At 64.5% G+C, this 11,931-nt stretch overlaps 1 protein-coding gene across 1 annotated transcript; it reads right to left on the bottom strand.

Moving 5' to 3' along the window:
- Nucleotides 1-2,565: 2,565 nt before the first annotated feature.
- Nucleotides 2,566-11,410, bottom strand: GALR1 (galanin receptor 1). Its single transcript, XM_056131490.1, has 3 exons — nucleotides 10,692-11,410; nucleotides 8,499-8,564; nucleotides 2,566-2,894 (listed from the first exon to the last, which is right to left on the bottom strand). Exons 1-3 carry the CDS (start codon nucleotides 11,355-11,357, stop codon nucleotides 2,580-2,582), a joined length of 1,047 nt encoding a protein of 348 aa, XP_055987465.1. The 5' UTR covers nucleotides 11,358-11,410; the 3' UTR covers nucleotides 2,566-2,579.
- Nucleotides 11,411-11,931: the final 521 nt, after the last annotated feature.

The following is an 11,931-nucleotide window of genomic DNA, read 5'->3' as shown; positions in this document are numbered from 1 at the left end:
CGGGGCACCATGGGCACCGCTGGGGTGTGTCATGGAACTTCAGCGGGCCTCTCGCCCCCGGTGGCCGTGCTCCCGGCTGGTGCTCCTGGGAGCCCCTGAACCACAGTGACGGTGTTTACCTCTTAGGACAGGAAACACAGGTCAGTCGCCCCCGGGACCCCGCTCCTGGCTTCATACGTGGCCATTTTAAAGACCAGAGATGGGGGGGGGGGGACTGGGGCTGCCAACAGACACGAAGGCACTCGCTGCCACCAAACGATTTTGTCTGACGCTGCGGGAGGAAACGGCTCGTCCCCTGCAGCCGCCAGCACACGGAGACGTCCCAGCTCACACCGCCAGGGCGGCCCTCTGCACGCGGCGGCCCCATGCAGCTGTGCTCACGAAGCCCCGGCTTGGACTGGCCTGTGTGCGCCTGTGATGCAGTGGCCACAGGCCCGGGGATATGGGGCCCTGCATCAGGCTCAGGGCTGGGCCCTCAGCGCAGTGGGCAGAGGACGGAGGGTCTACGTGGGAGCTGGACACCGTCCGCCGACTCTCGGCCTGGATGAGGACGGCTGGGCCGCGTGGGGACTGAACCACGGCTGAGCCCAGGCATGAGAGTGTAGGTGGAGACCCGGTGGGGGCTCACGGAGGGCAGCAGGCGGGCCGGCTTGCTGAGACGCACGGAGTGAGGGAGCCTAAGCCAGCGCTGGGCCCTGAAAGACCCCGGAGCGTCCCCCTGGGTGAGAGCCCAGGGTCCGAGCACCGGCCAGCCGCCATGGCCCGGCAACCACACCGCAGGGGAAGCAGTGGTTCCCCTGGGCCCGGGAAAGGTCATGTCCACACAGCCCGGACCAGCACACGTGGCTCTGCCTCTCTCTGGCCACTGGGGGAGGGGTGCCTGGGCGCCTCATGGGGGGAGAGGCTGTCTCTGGCCAGCAACGCCCAGTGGCCGTCCAGCCAGCGCCGCAGCCGTCAGCAGCTGGGGAGAACAGCGTGGAGCCGGCAGGGTACAGCCGGTGGAAGCCCCGGGTCCTGTAGGGCCAACCCGTCATCCAGGCCCGTAGCCCCTGCAGACCCCAGAATCGGGCAGAGGCGGTGCCAGCTTCTCCCAAGAGCAGTGGCCACGCGTCTCACCTAACGTGTTGTGACTGCACAGGAGACGGGACCGTGGGCCCTTCGCCCAGGGCAGCCCTGCAGGGTCGCTTGGGGCAGCTGAGCCCACAGGGGCCCATTCTGGGGTGGGCCCGGCCCCCACCAACCCCCACAGCGCAGGGCCTGAGTGTGCAGAGGGCAGGGTGGCCAGTGCCGGAGGGGCCGAGCTGGGGTCGCACACGCCCTCCACACTTCCTACCACAGCGGACATGGACGTGAGTCCACAGCCTTGCGCTTCCTCGCACCGGGGCCAGGGACACCGAGAGTGAGACCAGTCAAAAGCTTCAAGCCAGCGTGCCAAGACCTCGCCGCGTCCTTTCGATCAAAAACGGGATTTCCCCCATGCAGTCCTTTCTGAAAGGCGTATCCTACACCCAGATTTCTGTGGTTTTGTTTTCGGTCTCCCTGCACCTGTGCTCAATCAATGCTCACATGCTTACTCCCGCCTCAAAACCCCGTTTTAGGGGGAAAAAAATTCTCACTTTTGCATCCTCCTAAAGAACATAGAAATTCTGCAGTCTGGAGACCACCTTCCCCCTGTGGGATAATTTCATCTTTCCCCAGTTTCTCATTGTAGACATCCATGACTGTGAAACTGTCGTGAAACATATAGGTGGTGTTTTACACGCCACGAAAACTACAAATCAGGATGATCTTATCACAAATGAATATTTCAAGCGGGAAGAAAACGTGGGACGAACCCACAGAAAGCCCTGGAGGACCCCACCACGACTTCCAGGGCCAGGAGACACCTGTGGACCCCACGTCTGCCAGTCCACTGCCCTCCGTGACCCCACGTGATGACCCAGAGTGACCCTCGGAGCCCGTGGGACTGGCTTTCTGCACCTCATCCTCTGGCACGTCTGAACTGTTTCGGGGCCTCCACACCCGGCACAGCTCAGAGCTCAGGTGTGTGTGCCCCCCACCAGGGCCACCCCAGACTTGGCCGCTTCCCCAACGGTGGACACTGTCCACTCCGGTCCCCACCACCAGAGCTGCCGCCTGTAGCACGGGAGGGCTCTGGGCGCCGCTCCTGCACAAGCCCCCTGGAGCCTTGCCCAACCTCCGCCTGCCAGAGCTGCCAGGCAGCTGTGAGCCCTGTGCCCTGCGGAGCGCCCTGGCCAATGGCCAGCCACGCCGGGGGGACGCGTGACGGTGTTAGAACAAGCCCTGTTGGTCTCGTCCCCGGAATTCAGAATGGCTCCGTGTGTCCCGCTCGTGCTTCAAGGTGCAGGACAACCCCACCCTGTGGCAGTTCACTTCCCGTAGGGGGCGGGCAGGGGTCCTGGGTGCGGGGTCACGGCGGCCATGAGCCCTCCAGGCCGTGGGCGTCCAGCCAGTGAGCCGGACGCTGGCTTCTTTTCCGACTCGGGGCAGTTGGGGAACAGTGGAGTCCTGGGGGGGCTGGGGGGCGCGCGGCACGGTGGCCGCAGGGCCTCGGGGCCTCACACGTGCGTGCAGTTGGTGGACGGGGGTGTGTCCGCGCGGCTGCGGCCCTCCTTGGCCCCATCGGCCGGCGGCTGGCCCAGGCGGCACTGGAACACCTGCCGGTAGGCCTTGCGGAAGTTCTCGGAGAGGAAGGCGTAGATGATGGGGTTCACGGAGGAGTTGCTGTACACCAGGCAGTGGGCGATGACCCGGAAGACGAAGGACGCCGTGTTCAGCGGGAAGGACCCGAACTCTGCCCAGAGGTGGATGACGTGGTGGGGCAGCCAGGAGATCCCGAAAACCACCACCACGGCCAGGACCGTCTGCGCCGTCTGCGGGGAGGACGTGCTGTCAGTGCCGGGACGTGGCAGGACACGGGGAAGGGGACATGGGGACACGGGGTGGGGACGGGGGAGGGGACGTGGGTCACGGAAACCAGAGACAGGGAATGCAGGGACAGACGAGGGGATTTGTCAGCTATTTTGTGCCCACTCCTGGACATCCAGTGGGCCCTTCTCTGCTCTCTCCTGAAGAGTCAGGCTGAAGACCCTGCACAGTGACATGCAGAGATGGACTTTGATGGGCAGAGATGGACAGTGATGGACAGTGATGGAAGAGATGGAGGACAGTGATGGACAGTGATGGACAGTGATGGAAGAGATGGAGGACAGTGATGGACAGTGATGGAAGAGATGGACAGTGATGGACAGAGATGGATAGAGATGACATTGATAGAGATGGACATGGATGGACAGAGATGGACAGAGATAGGCAGTGATGGGCAGAGGTGGACAGTGATGGACAGTGATGGACAGAGAGGGACAGTGATGGACAGAGAGGGACAGAGATGGGCAGAGATGGACAGTGGTGGACAATGATAGTGACGGGCAATGATGGACACAGGTGGGCAGGTTGGACACTGATGGATGTTGATGGGCAGAGATGGACGCTGATGGGCAGTGAGGGTGGGACAGCACTGGTGGTCACTGAGCTGAGCCGGGCGCCCCTTCCCTCCCCGCCGCCTGAGCCCACAGGCAGAGGCCCTGCATGTGCCATGCCCACTTCCCGGGGGTCACTCTGGCCGCTTTGGGTGCTGCTGCTCTCCCGAGCCAGAGACATTCGGAGGCTCCGAATGGACAGGAGGCCCCGTGGCCAGCACACAGCTCCAGGGCACTGTCACAGCACATGACTGCCCCACCCCACCCCACAGAGCCTGGTGCCAGGGCCCCGCGGGACCACCGGGCTCTGGTGCTGCCTATCCTAGATGCCCCCGAGTTCAGTGTTTGTTCAAGGGCGCCAGCTACAGGGACGCGGTCATTAAGGCCCACAGGGCAGTTCCCAGTGCCCGTCCCGCTGCCACAGGCCAACCCTGGGGGCTCTCCCCTGGAAGGGACACGTCTGGGTTGGGTGCAGCAGAGCACATCCACGCACCCAAACAGGCCCCGAGGGTGCCAGTGTGTGCAGGGGGAGGGGACGGGCACGCGGCCCCCAGCTCAGGGCCCGGATGCCGGGAAGGGGCTCGGGGACCTGGGGGACCAGCCACCGCTCCCACAGCAGCGTCCCGGGACCGACTTGAGCCTGTGCCCCAGACACCCCATCTCTGTTCCCACCAGCATGACCCCAAGGACCCCAGCAGGGCAGGAGACCCTCATGGGCAGAGCATCCTCTGCCCGGGGTCCAGGACGCACGGACAGGCTAGTGTAAGCACGGCCGGGGACTGGCCGCCCGGGGGCTCTGGTCCCCATCGCTCGGGCTGCAGGGGCTGACCACCCGAGCAGACCACGACCTTCACAGTGGCGGGCGGCTGGATGGGATCCGCATGACTCAGACGTCCCCGTGACTCAGCACATCTGTGACTCAGCTGCCCACACCCTCTGTCCACTGCGGGGCTGGGCGGCCAGAGGGCCAGTCCCAGGTGCAGACGATTTCTCTGACCCACGTTGATGCGTGGACATGCTCCCGTCTCTGCACTAACAGTGGACGCGGGACCTGTCATGCCTCCGGGTCCTGGAGGCTGTTTGCAAGAACCACGCGCACACACTGGGCCCACGGTCGGGACTCTGAGAAGCTACTGCCCAGCACTGTCCATTCCTCACCACGCCCTGCTGCTCCTCAGCATCCAGCCACTCTGTGAGGCTCAGATCCTCCTGGGCCCACAGCACACAGGATACACAGCACACACGTGACACAAAACATACAACACAGCACACACATGACATACAGCACACACTGTACCCGCACACATCCACCTGCACACACAAACAGCAGACACAAAACACATACAACATAGCACAGACAAGCGCAGCACATAGGCACACACAGAACACACAGCAAACATAGCACACAACACATACACCATACACACAACACGCACCGTACACAGCAGATACAGTGTATAGAGTACACAGAGCAAACACACATCACACTCAACACACACAGAACATGGTACACACACAGTACACACACAGTACACCGTACACACAGCACACACAGCATACACACATGGTACACACAGCACACACAGCACATATAGCACATACACAGTACACGCAGCACACATACGGTATGCATGGTACACACAGTATACACACGGCACACACACACGGTACACACGGCACACACACACACAGCCTGCTCCTGTTCCTGTTCCTCCTGCCCCTCCTCGCTCTCCTTCTCTTTCTTCTGCTCCTCCTCCTCCCCGACCTCCTCCCCTTCTTCCTTGGTGCAGGGCTGCGTGCCGTGGGTCTGTGGTCAGGAGGGTCAGGGCCAGGCTGGCCCCTTCTCAACCCTAAAAGCAGCTCCCAGGTGCTCACCACTGGCCAGGGCCCTTCCCCTCGCTGGACTCTGCACTTTCGCGGAAACACGGTGCCTTCGAGACGGCCCCCAGATGCCCTCCGACCCTCTGGATGGCACCGCAGGCCGGCCGGCCTTCCGAGGATGGCCTGGAAGCACTGACCACATGCCTTCCCTCCCGCATCTGAGATGCCCAGGGACTGTCTCTCCCTGGAGAATGGCCACTGCCCCTTCCCGTCCATCCAGGGGACAGTGGAGCCCCACAAGTGCACCAGGGTCCAGGCACCCAAGTCTCTGGGAAAGATGAGGGCCCAGCTGGGACAAGGAGCAGAGCCTCAAGTCTCTCCCCCGTCCCTAACTCCTCCCCCAAGTCCTAACTCCTCCCCTCTGGGTCCCTAACTCCCTCCCTGGTCCCTAACTCCTCCCCTCTGGGTCCCTAACTCCCTCCCTGGTCCCTCACTCCTCCCCTCTGGGTCCCTAACTCCTCCCTGGTCCCTAACTCTGCCTTGTGTGCCCGTGTTGAAGTACTGGAAACGCGCCTTCCCTCTCCTGGGCAGTGCTCTTCCAGGAGGCATCCATCTCTCTCCTTCCAAGGATTTTACTCTCACTAATGGAACTCCACAGGGAAGAAACGGAGTGACAGGAAGATGGAACCATTCCCTAAATCGTACAAATGACGCATCAGGCCGCAGGCAGAGAAAGCCGGTGTTCAAAGCAGCCGGGAGCTGACGGGGTTAGGAGCCTCCCACGGGATGTCACCTGGTCCAGGCGCAGAGCGCCCCGTCCCCTCTCCTCTGCCACTCGCAGGGCAGCTGCCCCCCACGCCAAGTGGCCGGGGCTGGAACAGGACGCAGCCACCACACTGCTCCTCACTGCCAAAGCCTCCCGGGGACACCCCGTCTCAGCTTGGCCTGACACGGAGAACGAGCCTGAGCCGCGGGCAGGCCGCCTGGACACCCACAGACCTCACTGGAGAACACCGTGGCGACAGCCCCACCCTGCAGGGGAGCGCACACCACACACTCCACACACACAGCACACAGCATGCCGGCCCCCGCCCCCAGGCCGGCTGCACCTGGCCCTCCCGGTGCCGAGCCCCGAGCCCCCACTCCCTGCCAACAGCCTGGCCGGCTGAGTCCACGGCACACCCCACCCACACACCATTTGTTCCGTGCAAATAAAGAGGCAATTAAATGTATCTCAGAGACTGGACATCTGTCGGAGGCGGGCCGGGTCAAGGGCTCCAGCATGGATGAGACGCACCTCACTCTCCCCACGCTCCTCTGGCGAGGCTGGTCTCCACACGCACGCAACAGCCTGTGCACGGCTCAGGGACACACGCACAGCCTTACAAGCGCACGCATGATTCACACGCGTGAAAACACGCTTGTCCATAGGTGTGCACATGCACACCACACAGGTGCCTCTAAACACATGCATATGTAATAGATACACGTGACTATAAACCTACACGTGGGCACATAAGATACATGTATCTACACATAAACACATCAGACGAACATGCGTCCACAACACACGTATGCATGTGCAATGCATGGACAGAGAACCATATTCATAGGCCCAGGCGCCTGTAAACATGCAAGTTCATATGGACACATACGGTGTACATGCAAGCACATGTCCCTACTTACATGCAAGCCACCTGTAAGCACGAGCACACACACATGGGAACACGCATGTGGGTCCACACCTGGGCCTCGAAACAGACACCCACGTTGGTGCTGTGCTGGTGGGGCTGAGCCCAGGGCTCAGGGAATCGGGCACAGTTGGTGCCCCGTGGCGAGCTGGGCACCACAGCCGATGACCGTGTTCTAGAAGGGGCTGCGGGGACTCACGGGGACGCAGCAAAGCAGAACAGGTCTTGGGAGGCGCTGGCTGAGCTCACGCTGTGGCAGTGGGCACGGAGGGCTCCTCAATGAGCACTGCCCACCAGGGAGCCCCGGGCACTGCCCACCCTCCAGGGAGACTCGGGCACTTCCCCCCAGGGAACCTTGGGCATTGCCCGCCACCACCTTTCTCTCCACCACAGCTCCTGGCCCTACTGGTCTTAAACTTTCCCGGGACCTTCCAGCTTCTCTGCCGCCCGGTGTGCACCCAGAGACGCAGGCACTGGGCCCTCGCTGTGGCACCTGCCCCTGAGTGCCCGGGCCCCGGCTGTCCTCCCCGTGGCACAGGGACTGGGTGACAGCAACTAGGTGCGGCCCAGCGGAGACAGAAGGATCCGAGCTCGGGCAGCCGGGGCCCTGGGGGAAGCCCCTCATGCCTCTCATCATGGCCCGTTGGGGCCAGTGGGGGCCGGGGGGGCAGAGAGGTCAGGCCGCGTCCATGGGGACTCCCTCGGGGAGAGGGAGCTCGCAGGGAAACTGCCGGGGGGGGGGAATGTGAGAAAACACGGGGGGCGGTTCTGTGGCCCTCCTGCTGCCCAGCACGGCTGGGGACACGGGACGAGCCCACTCCGAGGACCCTGCCGGGCGCCTGGCTCCCCTGGGCCTGGCCACCAAGGTGGGCATCAGCAGCCGGACAAGGCCGGCCAGGGGGCACCGGGCTGCAGCCCTCTGGAGAAGCTGTTCCCAGGAGGGCCCACGGGTGGGGGAGCCGGAGCCCCCGGGCTGTGCCCCCAGGGTCAAGGGCAGGGCACATGTAGGTGGACACAAGGACATGGGACCCTCGGGGCTGGGTGAGGTCAGGGCAGTGTCCCAGGAGAGCTGGGTATGGCGTACGTGGACAATGTCCCCTCTCGTCCCGCTAGACCTGAGACCCAGCTCTGTCCGCACCCACCCCCCGGGGCCCACGCCCAGACTCTGCAGTTCTGCCCATCCAGCTGGGTGCCAGGAGACCAGCAGGCCAAGGCAAACAAGACGCATCAACGATGGGCTGGGCCAGGGGTGAGCAGCTGCCCATGGGCGTGAGGCCTGGACATAGCCCAGAGCACGATGACCACAGGGAGAGGCACTCCGGCGAGCACTGCAGCCAGAGCATTGAGCACTGGACGACCACTACCCTGATCACACTGTGACCCAGGACAGGAGCTGCTGGCCCCCCTCAGCAAGTGTGAACACAGCCCCACACGTCCTCTGGAGAGACAGGAAACACCCACTGAGTGCTCGGACCGGCCACTGTACCTTTCTCTTCGATGCTTCTGACTTCTTGGACATGTTCTTCAGCTTCTTGTGCAAATGATTCAGCACCTGGAAACCAGAGACGCAACATCAGGCTCCCCCGTGACCCCCTGCTGAGCCGCAGCCCTGGGGGGGGGGGCCTTCTTTCAGCTTTGACATAGTAGTCAGACCCAACACACATGGGGCGGGGCTCTGCACGTGCCCTGAGGCATGCCCCGGGGTGCCCCAGGACCCCTGAGGAGCTGGTGTGTGAGACCCCGGGCAGGCTGCTCGGCAGAACAGCACGGGGGTACACAAGAGCTGTGACCCCACTTCTGAGGCTTCTGGGGCACCATCACCATCCTGGTGGGCACTTGGGACTGAGGGGGGGGCCTGGTGGACCCCGCCATGTGCCAAGCTCATGTGGGCATTGGCTCTCCCCCGACCTGCGGGCCAACCCCCCTTGTGTCCAGCCCAGTGGGGTCCCAGGCAGGACTTGCTTTCAAGAGAGAACAGAGCGTCCCCGAGCAAGCCCCCCGTGGCTCATTAGTTCCGGAGCCCTGGACACGCATGCCGCATGCTCCCGGGGGCTCTGGACACCGAAAGGGCACGTGTGCAGGACAGGACACGCCGTCCTCTCACGAGGTTCAAGACAAAAAGCAAAGTGGAGGCGCCTTGGTCCTCCGGGACTTCCCCGCCGACTGTGGGACATGGTGGAGTGACACCCATTTAGGTGACGGTTCCCATTGGGGTGTCCCAGTGACAGGTGCAGAGAAGAGGAGGTACCCACCAAGATGCCCACCATGGATCTATAAACGCTGCCCAAACTCAAAGGAAATTCCCAGCCTCAGAAGCAACCTACTGCCACATAGAAAATAATAAAAATAAAAACAGTCTCAGCGATTGTAGATTTATTCAAGCCTTTTCAAAAGAAGCATTTTACACCTGCTTATACCTGACCTTCACAAACTCTCCAAGGATGCTATCCATGTACTCTAATTGATTTCTGCAAGTTTTCCAAATCCCAAGTTCTTTCCCCCAAAGATCTCGTGGATATAAAGAAGCTTTGGTTCTAATCCAGGCAATTGTGAATGAAAAGTCAAATCTGTTATTCGTCTCCTGAGCACGGCCCCAAACCCTCCCCAAGTGCCCACGCTCGTGGGTCCCGGAATCCTGCCTTTGACCTTCCAGAACCATCCACCTGCTTTGCACTGGGAGCCTCCGCCCTGCCCGACTGAGGCAGGGACCCGGAGCCACCGCCACCAGCCCTGGCCTGAGCTGGCAGAAAGCTCGTGCCTGAGGTGATGCTGGCGGGAGACCCCCCGGGGCCCTCTGGGCTGCGAGCCCTTCAGAGCCCCCATGCAGGCTCGCCTCAGACCACACCCCCTCGGCCGCCCCAGCAGGGCTTCCGGAAAAAACACTCGGTGCTGGGGAATCACTCTGGGTTGAGTGTGGGCAACGATCCCTGTCCACGGCCCAGCAGGGCAGCCCTGCCCAGCCAGACAGATGGACAGGCAGACGCGAAGGAGAGGGGCGCTGTGGGGCTGCTCCTGGAGACGGTCCCTGGTGGCACCACTGACACGGGGCAGCACCCACAGCCTCCCCATCACCCTCAGCACCTTTTCTCGCCCCACCAGGGACGGGGCAGCCAGAGGCTCCTCCCACAGTCACTGCCTGACCCTCAAAGCTGGGTTGGGGGGGGAGGGCGCCTGTGAGTGCTCGGGGCTGATGCCGACCCCAGAGAGGTCTGCACCTTGCAGGTGGGGGTCTCCGCGGGATCCCAGCTCCCGGCCAGCAGGTGGGGGTCTCCACGGGATGCTGGCTCCCGGCCAGCACTCAGGGAAGACCCTGGGCAGCACCGGCAGCTGGAAGCTCACTGTGTGTCAAGCACCATCCACACTGCCCCTGCCTCCCGGAGCACCTGCTGTCCCCCAAGGCGGTGCCTGCCTGCTCGCCCCAGGAGAGGCTGGCGAGAGGCCAGTCCCCTGCCAAGGCGGGAGTGACCGCTGGGGGCTGCAGGCCCAGGTCAGCGGCCCCCGGAAGAGCTCCAGTCTGTGTGTCTGTGCGGGCTGGACTTTCTCTTGGCCCCAGGGGACATCCCTGGCAAGCCCTGCCTGGGGCCTGGGGGGGCGGGGAGCGGTTCTCCAGGCCAGGGCTGGCGGGAGAGCTGGGTGGGGGTGGGGGGAGCGGGCAGGCGGGCTCCCAGCGCAGGCCTACCTTGGCGTAGCAGAAGCAGATGAGCAGGAGGGGCAGCAGGTACCCGAATACGAAGGTGCACAGCACGTAGGCCTTCTTGTGGCCGGGCTCGGGCCAGAGCTCCCAGCAGAAGGAGTGGTTGCCCGAGCTCTGGATGAGGCGCTGGTGGTAGGCCACGGGCGAGGCCATGGCCACGGACAGCGCCCAGATGCAGCCCACGCCGAGCAGCGCGTTGCGGGACACGCGCAAGGACGAGGAGCGGCGCGCGTGCACGATGGCCACGTAGCGGTCCACGGACATGGCGGCCAGCGTGAAGATGCTGACCAGCATGGACACGGTGAAGAAGTAGTGCGTGAACTTGCAGGCGAAGGCGCCCAGCACCCAGCTGGGCAGCACGTACACGGTGGCCTGGAAGGGGATGCAGAGGAGCAGGTAGGCCAGGTCGGCCACGCTCAGGTTGAGGATGAAGACGTTGGTGACGCTGCGCGGCTTCCCGGGCGCGCTGCGCGCCAGCACCGTGATGACCAGGCTGTTGCCCAGCACGCCCAGCGCGAAGATGAGGCCGAAGAGCGCGAGCGTCACCAGGTTCTCCACGCCGACGCCCGTCAGCGCCCAGGGCTCGGGCGCGGGGCCCTCGGGGCCGCTGCCGTTGGCCTCGCTCAGGTTCCCGCCGGCCGCCAGCTCCATGGCGCGGGGCGCGGGGTCCCCCAGCGCCTCACCTGTTGCGGGACCCACTCCTGCCGCTGCCCCGCGCCCGCCGCGCCCCCCAGACCCGTGCGCCACCCGCGCCCCTCTTGCCCCGTGCGCACCCCGCGCCCCGCGCGCCGCGCGCCCCGAACCCCGTGCGCCCCGCTCCGCGCGCCCCCAACCCCGTGCGTCCCCCAACCCCGTGCACCCCCCGCGCCGCGGATCCCGCGCCCCCCGAACCCCGCGCGCCCCCGCACCCCGTGCGCCCCGCCCCGTACGCCCCCCTAGCCCCGCGCGCCCCCCGAGCCCCGCGGGCCCCCGAACCCCGTGCGCCCCGCCCCGTACGCGCCCCAAGGCTCTCGCGCCCCCTAAGCCCCGTGCGCCCCGCCCCGTGCGCCCCCCGAACCCCGCGCGCCCCCCGCGCCGCGCCCCCAGCCCCGCGCGCAGAGCCGGCGGGCGGCAGAGGCGCAGAGGGCGGCCAGGCGCGGCAGGGCAGGCACCCGCGCCCCCGCGGACACCGGCCCAGCTACCCGGAGGGTCCCTGCCCACCCCGGCCGCGCCGAGCTCGGGGGGC

Source organism: Sorex fumeus, unplaced genomic scaffold, assembly GCF_029834395.1.
Source record: "Sorex fumeus unplaced genomic scaffold, SorFum_2.1 ptg000092l, whole genome shotgun sequence".
Classification (NCBI taxonomy): Eukaryota; Metazoa; Chordata; class Mammalia; order Eulipotyphla; family Soricidae; genus Sorex; species Sorex fumeus.
This window is presented reverse-complemented; position numbering and strand designations above follow the sequence as displayed.

Coding starts and splice junctions, on each gene's coding strand:
- GALR1 (XM_056131490.1), bottom strand. CDS start 11,357: ATGGAGCTGGCGGCCGGCGGGAACCTGAGCGAGGCCAACGGCAGCGGC. Junction 8,565..10,691: donor TCTGCTTCTGCTACGCCAAG/GTAGGCCTGCGC, acceptor TCTGGTTTCCAG/GTGCTGAATCATTTGCACAA. Junction 2,895..8,498: donor CAGAAGCATCGAAGAGAAAG/GTACAGTGGCCG, acceptor TCCTCCCCGCAG/ACGGCGCAGACGGTCCTGGC.